Source organism: Hibiscus syriacus, unplaced genomic scaffold (genome assembly GCF_006381635.1).
Source record: "Hibiscus syriacus cultivar Baekdansim isolate YM2019G1 unplaced genomic scaffold, ASM638163v2 tig00110503_pilon, whole genome shotgun sequence".
Lineage (NCBI taxonomy): Eukaryota > Viridiplantae > Streptophyta > Magnoliopsida > Malvales > Malvaceae > Hibiscus > Hibiscus syriacus.
The window spans coordinates 5,396,532-5,422,048 of record NW_024062764.1 but is presented as its reverse complement, the minus strand read 5'-3'; the positions used below and the strand labels follow the sequence as shown (position 1 = coordinate 5,422,048).

Here is a 25,517-nt window from a genome sequence, read left to right as displayed (position 1 = left end):
TTCATCGAGTTTTGCAAAATACACTATTTGGCTTTTCGTGATCCAAAACACCGGATCTATTCGTGTTATTTTTCGATTCAATCGGTTCAGTTCCGAATATCTCAGGGTTTTTGATATACCCATTGTTTGTTTCGTCTGAGACTTGGATTATATGTTTCAATCTCTTAATCACTCGGCTTATCGTCGGTCGATCCTGGGGACTTTCTAATAAATAATTGTTTGCTAACTTGGCTATATCTCTAACTACAGTTAGTGATAAATAAAATTCGATTCGACTTAAAAAATCAATTTTTTTTAATTTGATTCTACTTAAAAAAACTTGATTAAAATTAACTCGACGAGTAATTTTATAAACTCAACTCAAAAACATTTTAAATTTGAGTCGAGTTATAAAATAGAACTCGAATAATAACTCAATTTTTTTTTATAATTGATGGATTGATTTTCAAGTCTAAAACAGCATGAAACCGAAAGCAATACAAATTTAATTTATCCAAATCCAATTCGAACCGAACATCAACCTCATTTTAACTTAATAATTGATCTACTGCAAAGGAATAATTTTTATTTTATCTATTTTAATAATGTGGTAAATAATAAAATCATATATTATTCTCTTTCTTATTATACTTATAACATCCTCAGATTTTTAAACTATTTCTTTTGAAAATTCTAATAGCTTAACATTTCATGAAATTTCAATAGTCTAAAATTTATTAAATTTCGACAGTTTATTATTAAAATTATTATTTTTATAATTATTTACGAATTTATAAAATTTCAATAATTTATAATTTTTAAAAATAAATATTTATTCAAACAAAATAATTATAAAGAAATTATGTATTTTGTAACACTTGTAATTTTAAAATATTAAAAATATCCCACGGACATACATCTGCTTAAACTTAAAATCTGTATAAAAATTAACATTCTCTTTTATCACTTAGACCGTTTAATAAGTTCAATGGTAGAATGTTTAAATCTCCTAAAAAGAATATATATAGTAATTTGACATTTTATTAGTGAAAAGACCTTTTAGGACCTTAATTATAAATTTTGACAAATTAATCCCTTTAAGAAAATAAATATTTTAGTCCATAAATTTTAAAGTCAGCAATTAAGGACAACTGATCTTTAAAATAATGTTTTCTAGTCATTGTTATATATATTTTTCATTGATACAATGAAAAAAACAGTCTTTAATATTTTGAATTTTATCAAATTTACCACGATTGTAAAAAAATAACAAATTTAATCCTTAGAACTTGTATATAGAACTTGTATATTTTATTAAAATTTTTGTATAATTGCATTTTATTATCTAAAAAAAGCAGAGTCTATCATAATGAATATCACTAATCATATAGGGACAACCGAAACAAACTAAAATTTATCCTTTCAACTCAATACAAACAATAAAAAAAGAGAACCCCTCATCAACGAGGTTGATTCAAGTGGAAAACAACTTGATATCGTTTAAGCAAAGTCTCAGGTTCGAGTCTTTGTGTATGCAAAAATCCCCATTATGAGACTCACCTACCAAAACTAGGTTTACGAACCGAATCGGTCCAGATTAGTCAGAACGAACCTTTGGAAACCAATCACACAATACCCTAGTTACTACAAAGTTGAGCATTTACCCCTTCCTGCTTAATAGATGCTCCCTTTATCCTCCATCGAACTTATTCTTTGATCTTCTGAACCAAAACATCAGCAGTCTTTTGATCCTCACCAAATACCCTTTCATTCCTCCCCCTCCAAATATGGCAAATATATATACTCCATGTTACTTTTAACAAGAAGAAAAGGAGAGTCTTGCCTTTAAACTTTTTCACCGTATAAGAGACCTCCAAGAGTCAGCCGTTCTTAGCAGCCGACACAACTCTAAAATCTCTTTATACATTTTCTTCGAATACTCACACCCAAAGAACAAGTGGTCCCTAAATTTACGAAGATGTTTCTTTTTGAGGGAATCAATAAGTTATTAGCAAAGCTGATATGAGTAATGCCAGCCCACTTGCATTTACGAAGATGATGAAACATACTCTTGATAGATGCAACATTTAACAACATGGAGTGAACATTCATAATCGAAACGAAGAGGTAGAGGAACAATAGATGCCCTTTAAATATAGTCTTTTAAGGGTTTACTGCCACGAAAACTTTTTCTCATCTTCTACTTTCTATTATTAATCGTACTTTGTTCTCCTGAACTGATATCCTGGCTTGGTCAAAGATTAAATTGGTCTTTCTTTGAGGGACCAAACAGTCTAGTTTTAAATATAAGGAGTACCTGATAGGGTTTTTACCATGTTTTAGTCGATTTGTATTATAACTCGAACAGTCCTAATCAGCCCAAAACGCCGGCCTTTTGACCACCCTTCTCCGCGACAGTTTGTTACCAAATTCTATTTTCTCCGTTTTAGAAAAAAAAAAGGAAAAAAAGAAAGAGTTAATTATTATTTTTGTTGTTGCTTCTCTTGCTGCTCCGTGTATCGACGAACCGTTGTTTTCTCTCTCTGCACACTCTTTTGAGTTCACAGGTCTGTTGGTGGAACCCTAATTCTCCAATCCTCATTTGCGTCTCGATGTATTGTCATGATTGTTTTTCTTTGAATTTTGTTTTGAATTTGTTGTGTTGATGCAGAGATTTCAATAAGAAGAAAATAGGGACTAAGAGGAATCTAGAGTGGGGGATATGTCCTTCAATCAATCGAGGTCGGATAAAAGTGAGAAACAATACCGGAAATCAGGACGATCCGCCGGCTCTAATCAGCAGCGGAACTCCTCGGGCGGTTACGGTAAGGGAGCCGGCGGTGGGCCTGCCCCTTCACCTTCTCTTTCTTCATCTTCCGCTTCTAGTCGAAGGTAACCCGAACTCTTCATCATGCTTTCAGGGTTTGGGTTTTCCCCCTTTTTCGTTTAATTGCCGGTTTATTTAGGGTTCTTTTATGATTAGGGTTTTCTGTGTGATCCATCGATTCTTGATTCCACTTTTTGTTGGTTGATCCTGATATGACAGTTTTAAGAAGTCTAACAATGCACAAGGAGGGCAATCTAGGGCGAATTCTCCGGCTGTAAATTCTACCGAGTCTAGTAGTGCTTCTGCCGCCAGTAATGTACAAAATGGCACACATGTACAGCCCCGGTTGCAAGGTACGATTCTAAATTCTTAAGCTCGTTTCCCCTTTAAGATTCGTAACTGAATAAAATACGAATATCTTGATGTTATTCACATTCATGTTCATTTTTGCTGATAGGGTCATCTGACACACCGGTTACAAGCAGTGCTGCCAAGCCCGTTGAATCACATGCTAATCAGAGGACCATTCGAGCTGTTCCAAAGGCTCCTACTTCTCAATCTGCCACATTGAGTTCTGACAGTAGTATCCCTGCAACTCCCACAAAGAGTATGTTTCTATTGAGATAGGTATTCTAAGCATACGTAGAGGATCAAACTACTTCAATTATGCGAAAACCTGGGGATCTTTAACTTGTGGAGTAACATTTTGTATATTTGCTGTTTGTATACCATGATAGCATTTCTAGCTCTAAGCTGATGTTACTAATTATATGCTTTTAACTGTTTTTATTGATCAAATCCAGGAAATGCTTCCCAAGCATTACCTTTACAGTTTGGTTCCATAACTCCTGGTTTCATGAATGGAATGCAGGTAGCTTACTATTCATGATGGGTTTCCATCTTTCTGCCTATTTGAAACCTTTTTTCTAACAGCAGGTCTTATTTTCTTATTTGTATCAGATTCCAGCTCGAACTAGTTCAGCACCCCCCAATTTGGATGAGCAGAAGCGAGTTCAGGTTTGTCTCTTTTCATAAAAAATTACAGTTTAATATTATAGAATGATGGAATGTTGTACTGCAGAATACTAAAAAAATGCTTTATCCCTCACCTGGGTTACCTTTCTAATAGTAAGAGAGAATACCCTGTACAAACTTAAGTATAACATGAATACGACCTTTTTGGAATCTTAGGAGTTCACTTATATAATTAAATAACATTTTTTGCCTTCAGGCATGCCATGATTCTTCTTTTAGGCCTGTGTCAAATTTGCACACTCCCGTTCCTAAGCAGCAGCTACCGAAAAAGGATTCAGTTGCAACTGACCAGTCTAATTCTGGGGAGGCTCACCCAGTGCCCAAGGTCAAAAAAGATGTACAAGCCTCTGCTGGACCCCCTGTGAACCAGACACAGAAGCCAGCTCTTCTTAATATGCCTATGGCTTCAATAATGCCATTTCATCACCAGCCCCAGGTTTCCATGCAATTTAGTGGGCCTAATCCACATATTCAGCCTCAGACCACTTCAGTTCAGATGCCCATGCATATTCCATTACCTATGGGAAATGGCCCTCAGGTGGTGCAGCAGCCTGTTTTTGTTCCAGGTATTCAGCCTCATCAATTGCCGCCTCAGGGAATGATTCATCAGGGTCAAGGCTTGACTTTCACACAACCTTTTGGTGGCCAGCTTGCACCCCAATTGGGAAACTTGGGAATGGGTATTGCCTCTCAGTATTCTCAACAGCAAGGAGGGCAGTTTGGTGTTCCTCGTAAAACTACTCCCGTCAAGATTACCCACCCTGAGACTCGTGAAGAATTAAGGCTCAATAAACAAACAGATACACATTTAGATGGTGGATCGTCAGGTCCAAGGTCTCATCCTAATGCACCTCCTCAGTCCCAGCCAGTTCCATCATTTGCACCTTCTCATTCAGTTGACTATTATTCCAATACTTACAATACCAATTCCATGTTTTATCCACCACCAACTTCTTTTTCATTGTCTAGTAGCCAGGTAGCAGTAGCACCCAATGGCCAAGGGCCGATATTTAATTTTCCTGTTGGCCAGAGTCATCATAACATTTCTTATATGAACTCGGAAGCAGCCCATGGTTCACTTCCTGTTAAGAAATCTGTAAATCTTAGAATTGGTACTTCAGAATCTCCAAGTTTGGAATTGGCACCTGACGGTCACCATGTAGCATCTTCTGCTCCCTCAGGCATAACACAGGTTATAGTCAAGCCAGTAACTATTTCTGTTGGAGAAAAGGTGGCTGATTCATCTTTATCAATTAGCTTGCCTCCTGTTGAAAAGGTTAGACCAGTAAAACCTTCGACTACATCAAGGGAGGGTAGCTCATCTCAGGCTCAAAGAGACTTGGGAACTTGTCAAGAGATCTCTATACAGCTGCTAAAATCTGAAAGTGAACCATTAGCCTCCAAGGGATTACCAGCTACTGCAGAAGAAGTTGGAGCAGCTAAGTTGTACGAATCAGTATCTTCTGCTCCAGCTGCTACGCCTGAGGAGTCTGTCCTGACTGTTGCCAGTAACGAAAGCAGGAGAGACAGTTTGACCTATTCTAACTCTATAAAAGATAATCCGAAGAAACCGGCTAAGAAAGGTCATATTCAGCCACCAAATCAGGTATTTTCCTTGTTATTTTTATTGCACTTGTAATTGTTGTTTGCATGTATTTATGTAATTTTTTCACACATTGTTGGACAGTCTATGTCAGTATCCAACTTGGATTCCCAGACTGCAGAACAGACGATAGACAGCAAGAGAGAAGGCTTAACCTCTGTTTCGTCTGAAGTTTCTGGTACAGACATTAATGTTGAATGCTTGGACACGGTTGCTAAGATGGATTTCTCTTCAATGCTGAATGAGCAACCGGAACCTGAAATTGATGGAATTAAGGATCCCTTGAAATCCGTGGAGCCTAAATCTGATCAGGAATCTGCTTTGAAGGCAACAACTGCTAGCAATGATGTTCCTACCTCAGTAAGCGCTTGTTCTGTGCTTGATGAAGTTTTCAGGGCGAGCATTGAAAATAAGGGAGTCACTGATTCGGGTGTCTTTACCTCTAAAATGTCTGACTCTACAGTTCTTGAAAGTTCACATGTTGATATCACCTTTGGTTCCAATGAATCTTCAAGTGCCATTGATAGCAATGAAACCACTGTTACTAAATCTGGTGCATCTTACCAGCATTCCGCTCTGGTCCCAACTCCTGATCTCTCTGTCCCAGAATCAAAATATGAAGGTGTTCCTGTACATAGTTCAAAAGACAAACCTGTACCAGAACTCAATAGGACAAAGAGTACAACTAGTGGGAGGAAGAAAAGAAAAGAAATTCTTCTGAGGGCAGATGCTGCTGGGACAACTTCAGATCTCTATATGGCATTTAAAGGTCCTGAGGAAAACAAAGAGACAATCATACCTTCAGCAAGTGCAGACAGCAATTGTGATGGTGCTAACTTGAAGTTGGCATCTCACGAGTCACCTCAAGTGGATTCTACAAAAAGTGATAAAATTGCAAAAGATAAAGCTGAACTGGATGATTGGGAAGATGCTGCTGATTTATGTGCACCAAAATTAGAAACTTCAGAGAATTTCAAAAATGTTAATGAAGGGTTAATAAATCATGAGGAAGATGGAAGTGGCAATATGTCAAAGAAGTATTCCAGGGATTTTCTTCTTAAGTTTGCTGAGCAGTGTACTGATCTTCCACAAGGTTTTGAGATTGCTTCCGATATTGCCGAGGCCTCGATGGTTACTCATGTTAATACTTCTCACCTTGTTGATCGCGATTCCTACCCTAGTCCTGGAAGAAGAATAGATAGACAATCGAGTGGATCTCGATTAGACCGCCGAGCTAGTGGAATGGTTGATGATGACAGATGGATGAAGCTTCCTGTTTCTTTTGGGCCTGGAAGGGATGCACGTTTTGATCTTGCTTATGGTGCTGGTGCTGGTGGTTTTCAGCCTGCCCAGGGAGGTAACTTCGGTGTTATAAGGCACCCACGAGTTCCAACATCTCTTCCATTTGTTGGAGGGATCTTTCCTGGACAAATGCACCCTATGGGTCTGCAAGGATTGATACCACAAAGTCCTGTTACTGACAGGTGGCAACATGTTCCTAACTATCAGCAGAAGGGGTTGATTTCTTCGCCGCAAACACCATTGCAGATGATGCACAGAGCTGAAAGGAAGTATGAAGTGGGTAAAGTGACTGATGACGAAGCCTTAAAGCAAAGACAACTGAAAGCCATTTTGAACAAACTTACTCCCCAAAACTTTGAGAAACTCTTTGAGCAAGTTAAAGCAGTGAACATAGACAATGCAGTTACACTCACTGGTGTCATCTCACAAATCTTTGATAAAGCTTTGATGGAGCCTACTTTCTGTGAAATGTATGCAGACTTCTGTCATCATCTATCAAGAGAGTTGCCTGATTTTAGTGAAGATAATGAAAAGATAAATTTTAAGAGATTGCTGCTAAACAAGTGCCAGGATGAATTTGAAAGAGGAGAAAGAGAACAAGAAGAAGCAAATAAAGTGGAGGAAGAGGGTGAGGCTAAGCAGTCTGAGGAGGAAAGAGAGGAGAAGAGAATCAAGGCACGGAGACGAATGTTGGGTAACATTAGACTTATTGGGGAGTTGTACAAGAAGAAAATGTTAACTGAAAGAATTATGCATGATTGCATCAAGAAATTACTCGGTGAGTATGAGAATCCTGATGAGGAAGATGTTGAGGCTTTATGCAAATTAATGAGTACGATTGGAAAAATGATTGACCATCCCAAAGCAAAGGGGTATATGGATGCTTATTTTGAGATGATGGCAAAGCTGGCTAACAATATGAAATTATCTTCTAGGGTTAGATTCATGCTGAAAGATGCCATTGATCTAAGAAAGAATAAGTGGCAGCAGAGGAGGAAAGTTGACGGGCCTAAAAAGATTGAGGAAGTGCACAGAGATGCTGCTCAAGAGCGACAAACACAAACCAGTAGGCTTGCCCGTGGTCCTGGCATCAATCCTGGTGCAAGAAGATCACCCATGGATTTTGGTCCACGAGCGTCTAAGTTATTTTCTCCTGGGGCTCTGATGGGTAGTTCTCATAGGTCTCCCACCCAGCACCGTGGTCCTGGAGCTCAGGATGTTTACATGGATGATAGACAATCTTTTGAGGCCAGGAATTTGTCAGTTCCCTTGCCTAAAAGACCAGTGGGTGATGATTATATTACCTTGGGGCCTCAAGGTGGTCTAGCTAGAGGGATGGCTTTTAGAGGACCACCAGCAACATTAAGTACTCCCGTAACTGATGTTTCTCCAATTTCAGGAGACGCAAGAACTGCTGCATGTTTGAATGGTTTTAGTTCTCCTGCAGCCTCTCCTGTTGCTTCTCCTGCACAAGGCCAAACATCAGGTTTCACTCAAAATATTCCTTCAGAAAAGAGCTGGCCTGAGGAGCGCCTGATGGAAATGTCTATGGCTGCTATTAAAGAATTTTACAGGTATCCTCTCGGCTCAACTCTGATTTTAATGTCCCCATACTAGCCTTTCTATTTCCTTTTAACATGCTTTTGTATATATGCGAACACATTCATCTGCACACATGCACTGTATTTTTTAGTCATTGACATAAAGTTGCAACGTAAAACTGCTCATGAAAGGTGTCTCTTTAGGATCTCAAATGCTGAATTTACAGGTGGGCAGTCTAATAATCTGACTACAATTTAATTGCTCAAATTCTGTTGTCACTTAATCATATTTAGAAGCAAATATTTTTGTGAATTTCTGTTATTTCTAAACTTGAAAGGATATTGGGATTTGGATGTTGATAGTAATACTGATGTCTTGGTTTAGCTCTAAATACCTTCCAAGTATGTAATTAACATGTATCTTACACGATTTTTATTGTAATACCGATTTCTTGATTTATACTGTTGTGCTTATTTTATCTACAGTTTTGATGATGATGATCTTTTGAGAGAAAATACATGGAACGAGATCTTTTGGCAAAGCTACTTGTCAATCTGGCAAGGTCCCATGATGGTGTGTTGAGCCCAGTTCAACTTGTTAAAGGGTATGAGAATTATTTAACAAAATCTTCCTACCTGTGTTTTCCGGACTTGAGAGTATATCAGACATGAGTGCATTTAACTTGAATATTTAGCAATCGATTTCTGAAATCATATATTTTTTAGCGTTATTAGCCTTGTTTTCTTCATTTAGGTTTGAGTCTGTTCTCAGCACATTGGAGGATGCAGTGAATGATGCTCCGAAAGCTGCGGAATTTCTCGGTCGAATCTTTGCCAAAATCATAGGTGAAAATGTAATTACGCTTAGTGAGATTGGGGGTTTAATACATGATGGAGGAGAGGAGCAAGGTCGACTACTAGAAACAGGGCTTGCTGCTGCTGTTCTTGGAAGCACCTTGGGTGCAATTAAGACTGACAAAGGAGATTCTTCCTTAAATGAAATCCTAGCAACTTCGAGTTTGCGATTGGTTGACTTTCGACCTCCACATCCTAACAAATGATTATTTTAGAAAAGTTTGTTTATTAGTATAGCCCTAAACCCAGGGCTGAACTTAGCACCCAGGTTCTCAGGTTTGATCTCTAATTGTTGGAACTCGATTTTTTATTCGGATTGCTATTTGATCACCAGAACTTGAATCTTTATTGCAGGAAAGAGCTAAGAAGAAAAATTAGGACATAACATGATGCATGATTCTCGTCATTGAAAAACCAATTTAGTTCCCATTTTACATTGAATTGATGTGGTTTCACCTCCTGTTCATCTTTACAAAACTGTACTTAACATTAGAATAGAAGGCTAATTGGGAAATTGGTGCCATCATCATCATCATCATCATCTTGTATACATGCTTTTTATCCATCTTTCATGTCTGGCATGTTAAATTAACAGCTAGGTTGAAAGAGTCCAATGAACCATCCATCATCTTCTTATTGCTATCTCATGTACAGCATAAAGTAGTTGTCAGCAATGTTAAATGTTGTCATTATTGTTATTATGATAATATATGATGTTGTTTGGTTTTTGAAAATTGGAATATGTACGTCATTTATAATTTTGCTATTCTAACCTTTAAAATCAATTGAAAAGGCTGCAAGTTGGTCATGGCGTTCTCTTCTTAATTCGTTTAAAATACATAAAACAATTAATGAGAGTATTGTTGAAAAAAGAAATTAGTAAGATCTGAAAACTTCTGTGATAAATAAATACCTAATTATGTTTGTACAAAATGCATTATCATTTACAAATTATGTAACACTAATGTATTACATTATATCAATAAGAAAAATATTAATATAATCGTCTCAAATATTATTTTTAATAGTCTAGAATAATTTTTTTAATCAATTAATAATGTATATTGTTGAGTTAATCGATCGACGGAATCGGTCAAGAGGGAGGTGAATTGGCAATTAAATTGGTGGAAGTTTTTGCAGAAAATTAAAAGTAATTGTACATCGATTTAAAGTGGTTTGACTTTCTCAATCAAAGTTTACGTCCACTATCTTAGCTATCCACACAAAGGATTTTCCAACAAATTCACTAATTTCTTCTTTCTTTTGAAGCCAAAGAGATAACCATACAACTCTCTCAAGAATATACCTCAATTCTTGAAAATACTCTTTCTCAAAGAGAATATTATAAATTTACAAACTTACAAGGAAATCTTCATAAGGTAGATTGTTTGCACAATTCTAGAACAAAAGAAAGAACACTAAAAAATGAATACAATTGAGTACAAGTAGTGTTTTTGAAAGCAAAATGAATATTGAATGAAAAATAGGCTTGAAATGCTCAAATTTGAGGTTTGATGCTTTCTCTTTGATTCTCTCTTAATACTCGTTGATTGATGTTTCTTGTTTTTGATCAATGGCCTCTAAGCTTGTTTAAATATACCTTCAAATGATTCTGAACGTTGGGGATGTTTAGTGGAGTCAATAGAGCCGTTTAAGTGTGAAAACAATTAATTAAAGTAGTTGGGAGCGTCAGTGCATCGGTGCATCAGTGTAAAATTCAAATATTTTGACCGTTGGACCCTTAGTGCATCGGTGCACTAAGAGTGCATCGATGCATAAAATGCATTCGATGTTTTGAAAAAGCCTGAGTTCATCGATGCATAAAATGCATTCGATGTTTGAAAAATTAATTGGTGCATCGATGCATGAATTGGTGCATCGGTGCATCACTCTTAAAAATTGATTTTAGGCTTGATTTCGGTTCAAAATACTTTGTGAAAATTGCTTAAAAATAGTTTAAGTATAAAACATAATTTTACACTTTTAGTAAGGTTTGAAAATGATCTTGAAAGACTTGGAGTAATAATTTGATATTCGATTAATTAAATCAAATATTCTTAGAAAATCATTTGTAAAATCTTAAAATTCATTTAAACTTAATTTGTTATATCAAAACATCAAAATGTTTTCAACAAACTCCCCCTTTTTGATATAACAAAACATTTGTGTTATTTTAAGATTTTCTAAAATTTTGAAATCAATTTTGAAAAATTACTCCCCCTTGCTATAACACTTCTCTTCTCCCCCTTTTTGTTAAATCAAAAAGACTTTAAAATGTTGTGAAACAAAGTTTTGAAAAACATAGCCAATTGATTATAAGTAAATATAGCTTAAGCTGCTAAGATCACAATCAAAACAGGAGATTAGCCATTAGTTTCATAATTAATATTCATAAACAAATGTGAAATGACATAATTGGTCATAAAGTAACTAGTATGTAAATGATGCAAAAATAAAATTAATAAATATTAAATTCATAATGAAAATTCAAACCAAATATATATAAATATTAAGTTCAAAAATCCATAAAAAAACAAATAAGTTCAAAACATCTAACAAACATCAAGTTTAAACATCCAGAAACATCAAAATCAATCTAAGTTTGAAAATCCAAGAAATCATAACAAGGAAACAAATTCATTCCATCGGAGGATCGGGAGGAGGAGGATAATGAGCTCGAACTTCAAGAGTGAGTACGTCCATACGTTCACGCATCTCCCGCTAAAACTCAGTAATATGAGACTCCATGGAGGCAAACAGCAGATCAAACGACTCCAAGAAGGATCGAAAATATGGTGGCATTTGATCTTCTTGTCGTGCTGGTTCCAGTGCAGGCTCATCGTCTGGTACGTGATCGTCGATATCTTGCATAAGTTGTTTAACTCATGATCATCGTCAGCAGCCGGTGCCGGAGGAGGAGGAGGAGCACGAGAAGAGCTAGGAGCAGCTCGTGAAGAACTCGCTCCCGGGGTTTGCTTACCGGGTCGATAAACCCAAAGACTGGTTTCCTCATCTTGTTTCCAATCCGTTTTCTTCAAGGAAGTAAGATTGATTTGATTTTGGAGTGGGATAGGATTGTCGAGAGAGACGTCTAGACCGAGTTTGATAAAGAGGTTACTCAGAAGACATCCATAAATCAATGTTTCAACATGTTTTGAAGGAACAATGTTTATGATGTCCACTAGTTGACTGAAAATAATGTGGGATAGATTTATTTTGATTTTATTTTTAATACAATGCATCCACCATAAATCCCTAGCACGAAGTGTGGAGTACCTACCTCCAGATGGTCTAAACCACCAAGAGATCATCAAATGGAGAAAACGATCGTGATGAGATCGTAGAGTACTAACACTGGAGTTTGGAATATAGGGATATTCCACATTTTCACACTCATTATATATCCCACTATCATCTAACCCAAATCGAAAAGCTATAGTATCGGGGTCAATATTAATATATTGACCTAAAAGATAGGATCTAATGGCTATAGTTCCACAATGAGTTTTGTTTTGAATACACACCACATTGGAATAGAAAATGCGGATCAATTGTTGATAGATGATAGGTTTGAGAAGAAACAATTTATCAAACTTCCAAGTTTTAAGAATCGGAAGGTATTCAAAGTCCATATCTATCATGGCTTGAAGAGAAGGAATACGCTCTTCACGAATTCTATAAGTTTGGAAAGAATTTCTGTACCTAGAGTACAATTCGTCTCTACGACGCTCAGGCATGTTAAAACAAGATCCTAATAGGCTATTAGGAGGTTGGTTTGAACGAGATCGACTAGATGAAGTTCTAGGGTGTTTGGGATTAGACATGGTTTAGGAATCGGAATAAGAAATATAACCTGCAAATTGAAACACATGCATGCAACTTAATTAATCTCAAAACTCAATTGAGTCCGCAATAATTCAAGGTTCTCTAAACCGAATCCTAATGGGCAAAGTTTTTGAAAACTATTTGAAAATAATTTTTGTAAATTCATAATATGTATAGTTTTCATGAAAACAACATAATTAAATAAAAAACATCAAATTTAAAAATTAAATTCAGATTTTCCATTTTTTTATTATTTCAAAAATTTTAAAAAAAATCTTTGAAAATTTGTGAGTTTTTGATGAAATTAGTTGTAAAAACTAGTTTTTAATCATCAAACAATCAATGTCCGATATAATGGTCATCCTAGAACTAATTAAAACTAGTCCTAAGATCAAAAATCAATAATATAGAGGTTTTTGAAATATTACCTTGAAAATTTCGGATTGATGAGAATGAGATGTTGTTTTGCACGATTTGATGATAAGAGCAGGATAAAAAGTTGAAAAAAATCTAAGATTCCGATAATTTTTTGTTGATTTGAGACAAATGGAGAGTTTAGAGAGAGAAGGGGACGAGCGACTGTATGAAGAGAGAGAAGAGTTTTGAGAGAATGAAGGAAAATCAGGTTTTAACCAAAAACCCGACGGATGCATCGATGCATGGCCTTGTGAATCGATGCAAATTCAAGGCGTGCATCGGTGCACCTTCATGGTGTATCGATGCACATTCAAGGATGCATCGATGCACTGTTAGGTGTATTGATGCATGAAGCACAAAAATGTAAAAAATCTGTTTTAAACACTCAAAATGCTAAATTAGTTAGCTCTAGTGGTATTGGAAACACATATATTGAAAATTAATCATGTTCAATCAATAAAATTAATCCTTAAACTAATTTTGAACATAAAATTAATTTTCATCAAGCAACATAAACTCCCCCTAACTATTAGCAAAGAATGCAATAAAAAATTATCATTATAAGCATTTTTCATTTATTCTTAAAAGTGCTAAAATTATTTTAAACACTAAGTGAAGATAGCTCAGTTAAACCTAATTCTCTCTTAAGTGTCCAAAATATTTCCTTGTCTAAAGGTTTTGTAAAGATATATGCTAATTGGTGCAAAGTATCAACAAATTCTAGAACTACATCTTCCTTAGTTACATGGTCTCTAATAAAGTGATGTCTAATTTCAATATGCTTAGTTCTAGAGTGTTGGATGGGATTTTTAGTGAGACAAATAGCACTAGTATTGTCACACTTGATAGGAATGGTACCTACTTCAATTCCATAGTCAAAAAGTTGTTGTTTCATCCATAAAACTTGTGCACAACAATTACCGGCTGAAATGTATTCCGCTTCAGTGGTAGATAATGCAAAACAATTTTGTTTCTTTGAAAACCAAGAAATCAGCATATTTCCAAGGAATTGGCAAGTATCGGAGGTGCTTTTCCTATCTAATTTGCATCCTCCATAATCCGCATCAGAGAAGGCATACAAGCTAAAGCTAGAGTCTCTAGGATACCAAAGTCCTAAACTAGGAGTGTCCTTAAGGTATCTAAAGATCCTCTTAACAGCTAGTAAATGTGATTCCTTAGGACATGATTGAAATCTAGCACATAAGCAAACACTAAACATAATGTCCGGTCTACTTGCAGTTAGATAAAGCAAAGAACCAATCATTGACCTATATAATTTAACATCTACACATTTACCTCCTTCATCTATGTCAAGCTTTGTCGATGAGCTCATTGGAGTGTTATATGGCTTCCCATTTTCCAGTCCAAACTTCTTGAGCATATCTTTGACGTACTTAGCTTGATTGATGAAGATGCCATCTTTTCTTTGCTTGATTTGGAGTCCCAAGAAAAATGAGAGCTCTCTCATCATGCTCATCTCGAATTCACTTTGCATTAGCTTAGAAAATTCTTGGCAAAGAACATCATTAGTAGAACCAAATATTATATCATCAACATAAATTTGAACTACTAATAAATCTTTACCTTTATGCTTTAAAAACAATGTAGTGTCAACCTTCCCTTTTGAAAAACCTTTTTCAATTAAAAAGTTTGACAATCTTTCATCTAGGAGCTTGTTTTAAACCATAATATGCTTTTGTCAATTTAAGAACATGACTTGGAAATTTTAAATCTTCAAAACCTGGAGGTTGTTCCACATACACTTATTCCTTTATAAAACCATTTAAAAAGGCACTTTTAACATCCATTTGATATAATTTAAATTCATGAAAACATGCAAATGCTAATAACATTCTAATTGCTTCTATCCTAACTACGAGAGTGTATGTTTCATCATAATCTATGCCCTCTTCTTGAGTATAGCCTTGAGCAACAAGTCTAGCCTTGTTTCTTACTATATTACCCCTTTCATCAAGCTTATTCCTAAACACCCATCTAGTACCTACAGTAGATTTATTACTAGGCCTTTCAACTAATGTCCATACTTTACTTCTCTCAAATTGATTTAACTCTTCTTGCATAGCCATAATCCAATGTTCATCTTTTAATGCTTCTTTAATATTCTTAGGCTCTATGCATGAGATAAATGCAACATAATTACAAATATTTCTAAGAGAAGATCGAGTTGATACCCCTTTGGATGGATCACCTATAATCTCACCATCCTTGACATAGTTGTACTCTCTTGGGTAAGATACTTCCCTTTCTTCAATGGTTGGATTCTCAAGAGGATCATGAGTTACCTCATCTTTTGTTTCTTTCTTTGATGATGGTTCTTCAACGTCATGTCTAACTTCATTTGTATTTATAATACCTACATCATCATTCACACAAGAATCCTTCCTCGGAAGGGGATTATCATCGAAAACAACATGTATAGACTCTTCTACAACAAAACAAAACATTTACATCCAAAAAGATGAAAATAGCTAATGTTAGGCTTTTTATTTTTGAAAATTTCATATGGAGTTTTCTTTAAGATTGGCCTAATCATTACTCGATTTACAACATAACAAGCGGTATTTGTGGCTTCCGCCCAAAAATATTTTGGCAAATTGTTTTCACAAAGCATGGTTCTAGCCATTTCTTCTAAAGTTCGATTTTTCCTCTCAACAACTCCATTTTGTTGAGGGGTTCTAGGTGCTGAAAAATTATGGCGAATATCATTAGAATTACAAAAATCAGTAAATCTAAGATTTTCAAATTCAGTTTCATGATCACTCCTAACACTAGTTATAGAGTAACCTTTTTCGTTTTGGATTACTTTTGAAAACGTGATGAATTTTTCTAATGCTTCATCTTTAGTAATTAAGAATAGAACCCAAGTATATCTAGAATAGTCATCTACCAAGACAAATTCATATTGTTTTCCACCCAAGGTAGTAGTCCTAGTTGGCCCAAAAATATCTATATGGATCAATTGTAATACTCTACTAGTTGATACATCATTAATGGATTTAAAAGAAATTCGCTTTTGTTTTCCTTTAGCACAAGCATCACAGATTTTATCATTATCAAATTTAAGCTTAGGCAACCCTCGAACTAAATTTCCTTGAATTAGCCATTGAAAAACACTCATACTAGCATGCCTAGTCTCCTATGCCATAACCAACTATCATGCTCATCCTTAGTAACTAGGCATAAATTAGTCATATCAACAGAGTCTAAATGCACCATGTATATGTTTCCTATTCTATGACCAACAAGCATAATTCGATTAGATATAATGTCAATAACTTTACAACCATTAGTTTCAAACATGAAATTGAACCCTTTATCACATAATTGACTAATACTTAAGAGATTATGCTTTAATCCATTCACATATAAAATATTTTTAATTTGTATGGAAGAGGTATTACCTATGATACCTATAACTTCGATGTGACCTTTTGAATTATCACCAAAAGTCACTTCTCCTCCATTTTTGGCGTTAAGCTCTATGAACCGGTTTTTGTCTCCGGTCATGTGTCTTGAGCATCCACTATCAAGGTACCATGAGTTTGAATTTGTTTCTTGTGCCTTGTAGCAATGCTCATTTCCCTACAAACATAGATTAATTTCTAATTTTTGGTACCCAAATTCTTTTGGGGGTCCATATTCATTAGTTTCCAAAATCTTAGTCCTCTTAGGTTTCTATTTGTGTAGGATATCTTTATCTTTAGTAGTAATGAGTCCTTTAGAAACCCATATACTTCTAACTATTTTTCCATTAGAGGTTCTTCGGGGACCTCTATGATTGTAGTTTTAAAACTTTTTCTAACAAAGTTGGATTTTAAATTTTCTCCACTTTAAAAATGTTTTGTTCCAACTTTATCAAAAAAAGCTTTAAGATCATCAATTTTCTTTTGATGATCATTATTGACCTTCGAAAGTAATTTTTGCAAATCTAAAATTTTCTTTTCAAACTCTTTTAGTTTGATTTGCAAATCTTTGATTTTACTTTCAAGATCGTTGTTGGTTTTGGATATGAGTTTATTTTCATTTTTCAATTTTGAAACATCATTTTTATATTTTAAAAACAATTTCTCATAATCCGAAGCCAACACATTATATTCCTCTAATAGCTCATCATAAGATAAATCATCAAATTCAGATGAGTTAGAGGTTACCTTAGAATCTTCCCCAAATGCCATCAAGCACAAGTTTGCTACTTCTTGTTCCTCTTCATCAGAACCCTCTTCATCGCTCCATGTAACCACATGAGCCTTGTGCTTATTTTTTGATTGACCCTTTCTTTTCAATTGTGGGCAATCATATTTGACATGCCCCGGTTTTTTGCATTCATAGCAAATGATATGGTCATTCTCTTTTGGTTCATTTTTGAGGCCTTCATTTTGTTTGAATTTTCTTCCTCGGTAAGGTCTCATCATTTTTCTGAATCGTTTGGAAAACAATGTTATTTCCTCGTCATCGTCATCTTCATCCGAATCACTCTCATCTTTTATGGATTTGAGAGCAACTCCAATGTTTTTCTTTTTCTCCTTCTCCTTTGGGTGTCTCATCAATCTTATCGAGGTCCACCTCATCTTCAAGCATCATTTCATGAGTGAGGAGGGAACCGATTAGCTATTCAAGAGTTAAGGACTTTAGGTTCTTAGCCTCGATGATTGACGTCTTCTTGGATTGCCATGATTTTGGAAGTGAGTAAACTAACTTCCTCACAAGCTTTTAGTTTGGAATGATCTCTCTATATGATTTGAGACCATTAACAATCGTTGAGAATCTATCCGTCATAGCTTTGATATCTTCATTTGGTTTCATCCTGAAATTTTCATAGCTATGTGTTAGAAGACTAATTTTAGATTCTTTTACCTCTTCGGTGCCTTCATGAGTGACTTGTAGTTTATCCCATATTTCTTTTGCGGTTGTACAAGATGAAACTCTTCCATATTCATCTGGTCCAAGAGTACAAAATATGATATGGATTGCTTTGGAGTTGAGCTGGAACATTCTTATATCTTCTTCACTCCACAATCTTGGATGAGTGAGAGGCTTGATATAACCATCTTCTACAACATTCCACGTTCCCATGTCACTTGCGTGAATGAAATACATCATCATATTCTTCCAATAGGCATAGTTAGCTCTATTGAAGAAATGAGGCTTTTTGACGGGTTTTGAATCGAGACTGGAGTCGACATTTAAAGTAGAGGCCATTGATGACTTGATAATCGATGTAACTCTCCCTGAATTGACTCAAGAGGTGATTAAACCTTCAAATGAGTGAGGCTCTGATACCAATTGTTGAGTTAATTGATCGACGGAATCGACCATGAGGGGGTGAATTGGTAATTAAATTTTGGTGGAAGTTTTTGCAGAAAATTGAAAGTAATTGCACAACAATTTAGAGTGGTTCAACTTTCTCAATCAAAGTCTACGTCCACTACCTTAGCTATCTACACTAAGGATTTTCCAACAATTTCACTAATTTGTTCTTTCTTTTGAGGCCATAGAGATAACCATACAACTCCCTCAAGAATATACCCCAATTCTTGAGAACACTCTTTCTCAAAGAGAAGATTACAAATTTGCAAACTTACAAGGAAATCCTCACAAGGTAGATTGTTTGCACAATTCTAGAACAAAGAAAAGAACATTCAAAAAATGAATATAATTGAGTACAAGTAGTGTTATTGAAAGCAAAATGAATATTGAATGAAAAATAGGCTTGAAATGCTCAAACTTGAGGTTTAATGCTTTCTCTTTGATTCTCTCTTAATACTCGTTGATTGTTGTTTCTTGTTTTTGATCAATGGCTTCTAAGCTTGTTTAAATACACCTTCAAATGATTCTGAACGTCGGGGATGCTTAGTGGAGTCAATAGAGCCGTTTAAGTGTGAAAACAATTAATTAAAGCAGTTGGGAGCGTCAGTGCATCGATGCATACCCATGGTGCATCGGTGCATCAGTGTAAAATTCAAATATTTTGACCGTTGGACCGTTAGTGCATCGGTGCACTAAGAGTGCATCGATGCATAAAATGCATTCGATGTTTTGAAAAAAACCTGAGTGCATCGATGCATGATATTGTGCATCGATGCATCAAATGCACTAAGTGCATCGATGCATGGTATGTTCATCGATGCATAAAATGCATTCGATGTTTGAAAAATTAATTGGTGCATCGGTGCATCACTCTTAAAAATTGATTTTAGGCTTGATTTCGGTTCAAAATACTTTGTGAAAATTGCTTAAAAAATAGTTTAAGTATAAAACATAATTTTACACTTTTAGTAAGGTTTGAAAATGATCTTGAAAGACTTGGAGTAATAATTTGATTTTCGATTAATTAAATCAAATATTCTTAGAAAGTCATTTGTAAAATCTTAAAATTCATTTAAACTTAATTTGTTATATCGAAACATCAAAATGTTTTCAATACATATACACATTGCAGATGCAATTACTTAAATATTTTAGTATGATTATATATTTGATTATTTTTATGCTTTTATTTTAGTTATTCACTGTCGTATTTATTTTAAATAGTTTTATTTGAATTAATAATGCAATGATAAAAAAAATAAACTGAGAAGGAGAAACATGAGACTTAACCCAAAATAACCGCTAAATTACGTTATATATATTCTATCAAAACTTATATTTAAACTTATAACACAAAAACAAACAAAAAATTAGGTAAATTATGCATTTAATACCTAAACTATTAGTTTTGGTCTGTTTTAGTAACTAAACTTTCAATTGTTTTAAAACTATACTTAACTTTTAATTTTTGTTTCATTTTAGTACCCCACCATTAAAAACTTAATGCTTAATGCGTTTAGTACATGAACTATCAGTTTTGGTCTATTTTAGTACTTAAACTTTCAATTGTTTTTGAAAATTAATGTTAAATTTTGAGCAGTGGTACTAAAATGAAAGAAATATTAAACTTTAGATATAATTTTAAAACAATTGAAAGTTTAAGTACTAAAACGGATTAAAACTGATAGTTTAGGTACTAAACGTGTAATTTACCCAAAATTTAACATGTGCAATTGGAAAAAGTAAAGGATTCAGTACAATAGAATGGTGAAAAAAATAAGCAAATTATTGAGACTTTACAAATTCGATCTGGAATAATTAATCAATATATCAAATTGTTGAAAGCATGCACCGAAAGTGCATGAATTGTTGGAAAAAAAGAATGAAATTTTCAACAATGGGGGCACCGAATGGTGAAGTCAATTTCGGTGCAGATTTTGTTGATAATTTAGTAATGGGAAAAATGCAAATTTAGTCCCTGCACTTTAAGGTATTTACAAGATTAATCCTTAAGCTTCAACTATAAATACCCTAACCCATTTAGCTTCAAAATCATCCCAAATCATTCTAGCTTTCTCCCAATACTAGAAATTTAAAGAGTTTTCTTGAGAGTTGTTTTCTCCTTTTTATCAAGAGATAATTGTTATTATTTTCTCATAGTGAAATTCTTCTATCTTTTCCCATGGTTTTTACTCTATATTATTTAGTTTTCCACGTAAAATTTGTCTTCTTTATCTTCATTTTTATTTTCTCAAATTATCAGTTGCGATTTTGCTCTATCCGATAGCCGTATTCCGGAACAATCGGTATCAAGAGCCAGATTAGAGTATGTAATATCTACTTATTGTCTTTGTGGTTGCCACCAAAAGGTGGATCCTCCAACATAAGAAAGTAAGAAAATATTACCCAGTTTTTGAAGGTTCTAGAGAACTATTCACGATAGTGAAATACTGGGAGCTATCTGTAATAGAAGCTATGGCAACGAAATTTGATATTGAAAAGTTCAATGTGAGAAATTTCTCATTGTGAAAATTGAAGATGAAGGTCATCTTGATGAAAGACGGTAGTCTAGCGGTTATAAGTGAAAGGCCGATAAATTTCACAGATGACAGCAAATAGAATGAGATAGACGAGAATGCTATGGAAAACCTTCATCTAGCATTAACAAATGAAGTATTGTCAATAATTGAGGAGAAGAAGACAACTAAGGAGATTTGTGATAAAAAAATTCCAGAAAATGCAAATTCTTGGGGTATGCTGATGGTGTAAAAGGGTATCACTTATGGGATCCCACTACCCGCAAAGTGATCATCAGCAGGGATGTTATCTTTGTAGAAGATAAAAGAGGAAGATGATATCGCTGAAAAGTTAAAGAAAAAAGGAGTTTGAAAGGAGATTATTCTAAAGCAGAACCAGCACATGATGAACAAGAACCAGAAAGTTCTGAAGCTCCAACAACTCGTCAATCAGATAGTGTGAGAAGACGTCCCAATTGACACTCAGATTATGTTATAGAAGGAAATATTGCATACTGTCTTTTAACAGAGGACGATGAGCCATCAACATTCCAGGAGGCAATAAACAACTCATATGCTTCACTGTGGATGACATCGATGCAAGAAGAAATCGAAGCTCTTCATAAAAATAATACATGAGACCTTGTGCCACTACCACAAGGAAGAAAGCCAATTGATAACAAATGGGTCTTCAAAATCAAGCAAAATGGTAACGATAAAGTTGATAGGTATGGTGGTCAAAGGATATGCTCAAAAAGAAGGTGATTTCAATGAAATCTTTTCTCCTGTGGTTCGACTAACAACAGTTCGAGTAGTCTTGGCAATGTGTGCTACATTGAATTTACATCTAAAGCATCTAGATGTTAAAACAACTTTTCTTCATGGAAATCTTGAAGAAGAGATTTATATGCTCCAGCCTGAAGGTTTTGAAGATAAAGAAATAAGAACTTGGTTTACAAGTTGAACAAATCTCTGTACGGTCTAAAGCAGGCACCGAGGTGTTGGTATAAGAGATTTGATTCCTTCATTAAGTGCCTTGGATACAACAGACTTAATATAGACCCTTGTGCTTATTTCAAGAGGTTTGGTGATAAAGATTTTGTTTTATTATTGTTGTATTGGATGACATGTTGGTTGCAGGACCTAACAAAGATCATATTGAAGACGCAGCTGGGTAGGAAATTTGAAATGAAGGACTTGGGATCAACAAACAAGATTCTAGGGATGTAAATTCACCGAGACAGAAGTAATAGGAAGATTTGGTTTTCATAAAAGAATTATTTAAAGAAGATCTTGTCACGATTCAATATGCAAGATTGTAAGCCAATTTCTACCCCTCTTCCTATTAACTTCAAATTATCCTCCAATATGAGTCCTAGCAGTGAAGAAGAGAGGATGAAGATGTCTCGAGTACCATATGCATCGGCAGTGGGAAGTTTAATGTTCGCTATGATATGCACAAGACCAGACATTGCACAAGCAGTGGGAGAGGTTAGTTGGTACATGGTGAATCCAGACAAAAAGCATTGAAATACAATAAAGAGGATCCTGAGATACATCAAAGGGACCTCAAATGTTGCATTATGTTACGGAGGATCAAATTTATTTATCAATGGGTATGTTGATTCTGACTATGAAGGGAATTTGGATAAAAGCAAATCTACTAGAAGATATGTATTCTGGTGGAGTTGTGAGTTGTGTTTCAAAATTGCAGTCAGTTCTGGCTACATCCACAACAGAGGCAGAATATGTAGCAGCTACACAAGCCAGTAAAGAAGCAATATGGTTGAAGATGCTAGTGGAGGAGTTTGGGCAGAATCAAGAGTATGTCTCTCTGTTTTGTGACAGTCAAAGCGCCTTGCATCTAGCAAGGAATCTAGCATTTCATTCAAGGACAAAGCACATACGAGTTCAATACCATTTCATTCGTGAAAAGGTGGAAAAAGGGACGATAGATATGCAGAAAATCCATACCAAAGACAACATAGCATATTTCATAACGAAGGTAATCAATGCTAATAAATTTACTTGGTGTCAATCCTCTTGTGGCCTGTAAGAAACGTAAGCAACACGATGGTACAAGGTAGAAAGAATGATGTGAAGATATGATTGTTCCAATCAAATCTTCAAGTGGGAGATTGTTGAAAAGTCAATGTCAAGTTGGCCACTTGGCCAAAACTTTCGGTGGTCTACAAATTAGTTTTCAACATTCACGGCTATTCGGTGCAACAATTGTTGAAAATTTCATTACTTTTTTTTCCAACAATTCATGCACTTTCGGTGCATGCTTTCAACACAAATATTGGTAATTAAATTAAAAAAGGATTCAAACCCGAAACTCTTAATACAATGAATATTATACTAAACCATTAAAATTAAGTTAGGAATTTGAAAATAAAGTAGGGATTAAGTATATAAGTTTTGCATAGAAAAGGAAGTAATGAGAATAAGACCATATAAATCTCTCTCTAAAAAAACCAATGGCTCTCATGCATAAAAGCTATTACAAAATATTTAAATAGAAGTTTAACAAGAAAAATCAATTGCCAAGAATTGAACCCGAGTCTCCTGCTGAATGCCAATTATCCTAGCCACTGGACGACAACCTATTATGCATTTCTTTTTTCTTTTTATATTAGTACCTATAAACAAGATTTTCTCAAAAAAAAAAGAATGATACTCTATTTTTATTTAGGGTAAACTACGCATTTAGTATATAAACTTTCATTTTTTTTAAAATCATACCTAACATTTAGTTTTCGTTTCATTTTAGTATCCGTTGTTAAAAACTTAATGCATTTCATACATAAACTATATGTTTTGTCCGTTCTAGTACCTTTAACTTCCACTTTTTTCAAAATTTAACGTTAAATTTTGAACAATTGTACTAAAATGAAACAATAACTAAACTTTAGGTATAGTTTTTTAAAAAAAATGAAAGTTTAGGTACAAAAACATACATAAACAAATAAATTAAGTAATAAACGTGTAATTTACCCTTTTATTTATTTGTTATAACTTAGAGCTAATTACGTCATACGACCTCAAATTATGGTTATCATTCTAAATTCATCCCTAAACTTCTAAATGTTCCAATTTCATCCTTAGACTATGAGTATCATTCTGAATAAATCCTTAAACTTTTGAATATTTTAGTTTCATCCCCAAACTATATCCTTCATTCTAAAGTGATTCCCAAACATTTTGAACATTTCAATTTCATCCAAAAAAATGTATATGCTAATCTTATTCCATGTTAGTAAAATCATTAGGTCAAGTTATATTATTATATGTTTGAAAGAAAAAAAATTAGGTTAAACTATGGTCAAAATTAATGACATTTGGATAAATTTGGTGATGAAATTGGAATGTTTAAAAGTTTAGGGACCAACTTAGAATAAGGGTCATAGTTTGAGGATGAAATTGGGATGTTCATGAATTTTAAGGACTAATTTAGAATGAGTATCATAGTTTGAGGATGAAATTAGAATATTCAAAAGTTTAAAGATCAATTTAGAATGAGAGTCATAATTTAGAGACATGTGATGCAAATAACCCTATACTTTAAAATACAAATCATATTTATTAACAGTATAAATTCTGTGTAAATATTTTGCAAAAATGAAATTGTCCTCTTATAACATATTAAATTGAAAATGTCTTCAAAAGTAAACCTAAATTTGAATGGGTTTTTCATTTTTTTACATGCAATTTTGGTTGAGTTGATTTTTAATCGTTAATTTCATCAAACAATTTGATATTGTTTAAACATATAATAGATTATACACGTCAATACTTTTTGGTACATATATATACGGATTTAAAATAGGACCAGTTCATTAATTAAATTTAAAGTTAAAAATCTTTCTTTTATTTATTTTTTGTAATCTTGCAAGACATTTCTATTGAAAACAATGAAAATAACATTTTTATTTTATAACTTCCCATAATTTTATTTTTTTTAAAAATATCTTTTTAATGTTTTCACTTTTTCAAAATGAAATAAAAAATAACATTTATTTCTTATAATGATTTTTTTTTTCAAAATTAAGTTTAAATATCAATACATATATAATCGCTGGTATATATTTTTATCTAAGTTTCAGTTTGACCTTCAATGTTGGAATCTAAGCTTAATCTATTTTTTTAAAATGGGTTTAATTTTACTGTTTAATCTCGTTTTTTAATCTAATATTTTTATCTAGATTCTCTCGAATATGAATAAATACATTGTTAACTCCTATTATGGTTAGCTTTTGAAAGTACGTATATGTTATATAAATGGTGCA

The 25,517-nt window shown here is 34.2% G+C and overlaps 1 protein-coding gene across 1 annotated transcript in view; it reads left to right on the top strand.

Moving 5' to 3' along the window:
- The first annotated feature begins 2,408 nt into the window (after positions 1 to 2,408).
- Positions 2,409 to 25,517, top strand: part of LOC120129577 (eukaryotic translation initiation factor 4G-like) — a 64,519-nt gene continuing 41,410 nt past the window's right edge. Inside the window, exons 1-8 of the mRNA XM_039147043.1 lie at positions 2,409 to 2,546; positions 2,651 to 2,871; positions 3,026 to 3,159; positions 3,264 to 3,413; positions 3,610 to 3,677; positions 3,767 to 3,823; positions 4,038 to 5,447; positions 5,529 to 8,320. Coding sequence (XP_039002974.1) covers positions 2,702 to 2,871; positions 3,026 to 3,159; positions 3,264 to 3,413; positions 3,610 to 3,677; positions 3,767 to 3,823; positions 4,038 to 5,447; positions 5,529 to 8,320 — 4,781 coding nt within the window. The 5' untranslated portion in view covers positions 2,409 to 2,546; positions 2,651 to 2,701. The remainder of the gene's footprint in view (positions 2,547 to 2,650; positions 2,872 to 3,025; positions 3,160 to 3,263; positions 3,414 to 3,609; positions 3,678 to 3,766; positions 3,824 to 4,037; positions 5,448 to 5,528; positions 8,321 to 25,517) is intronic.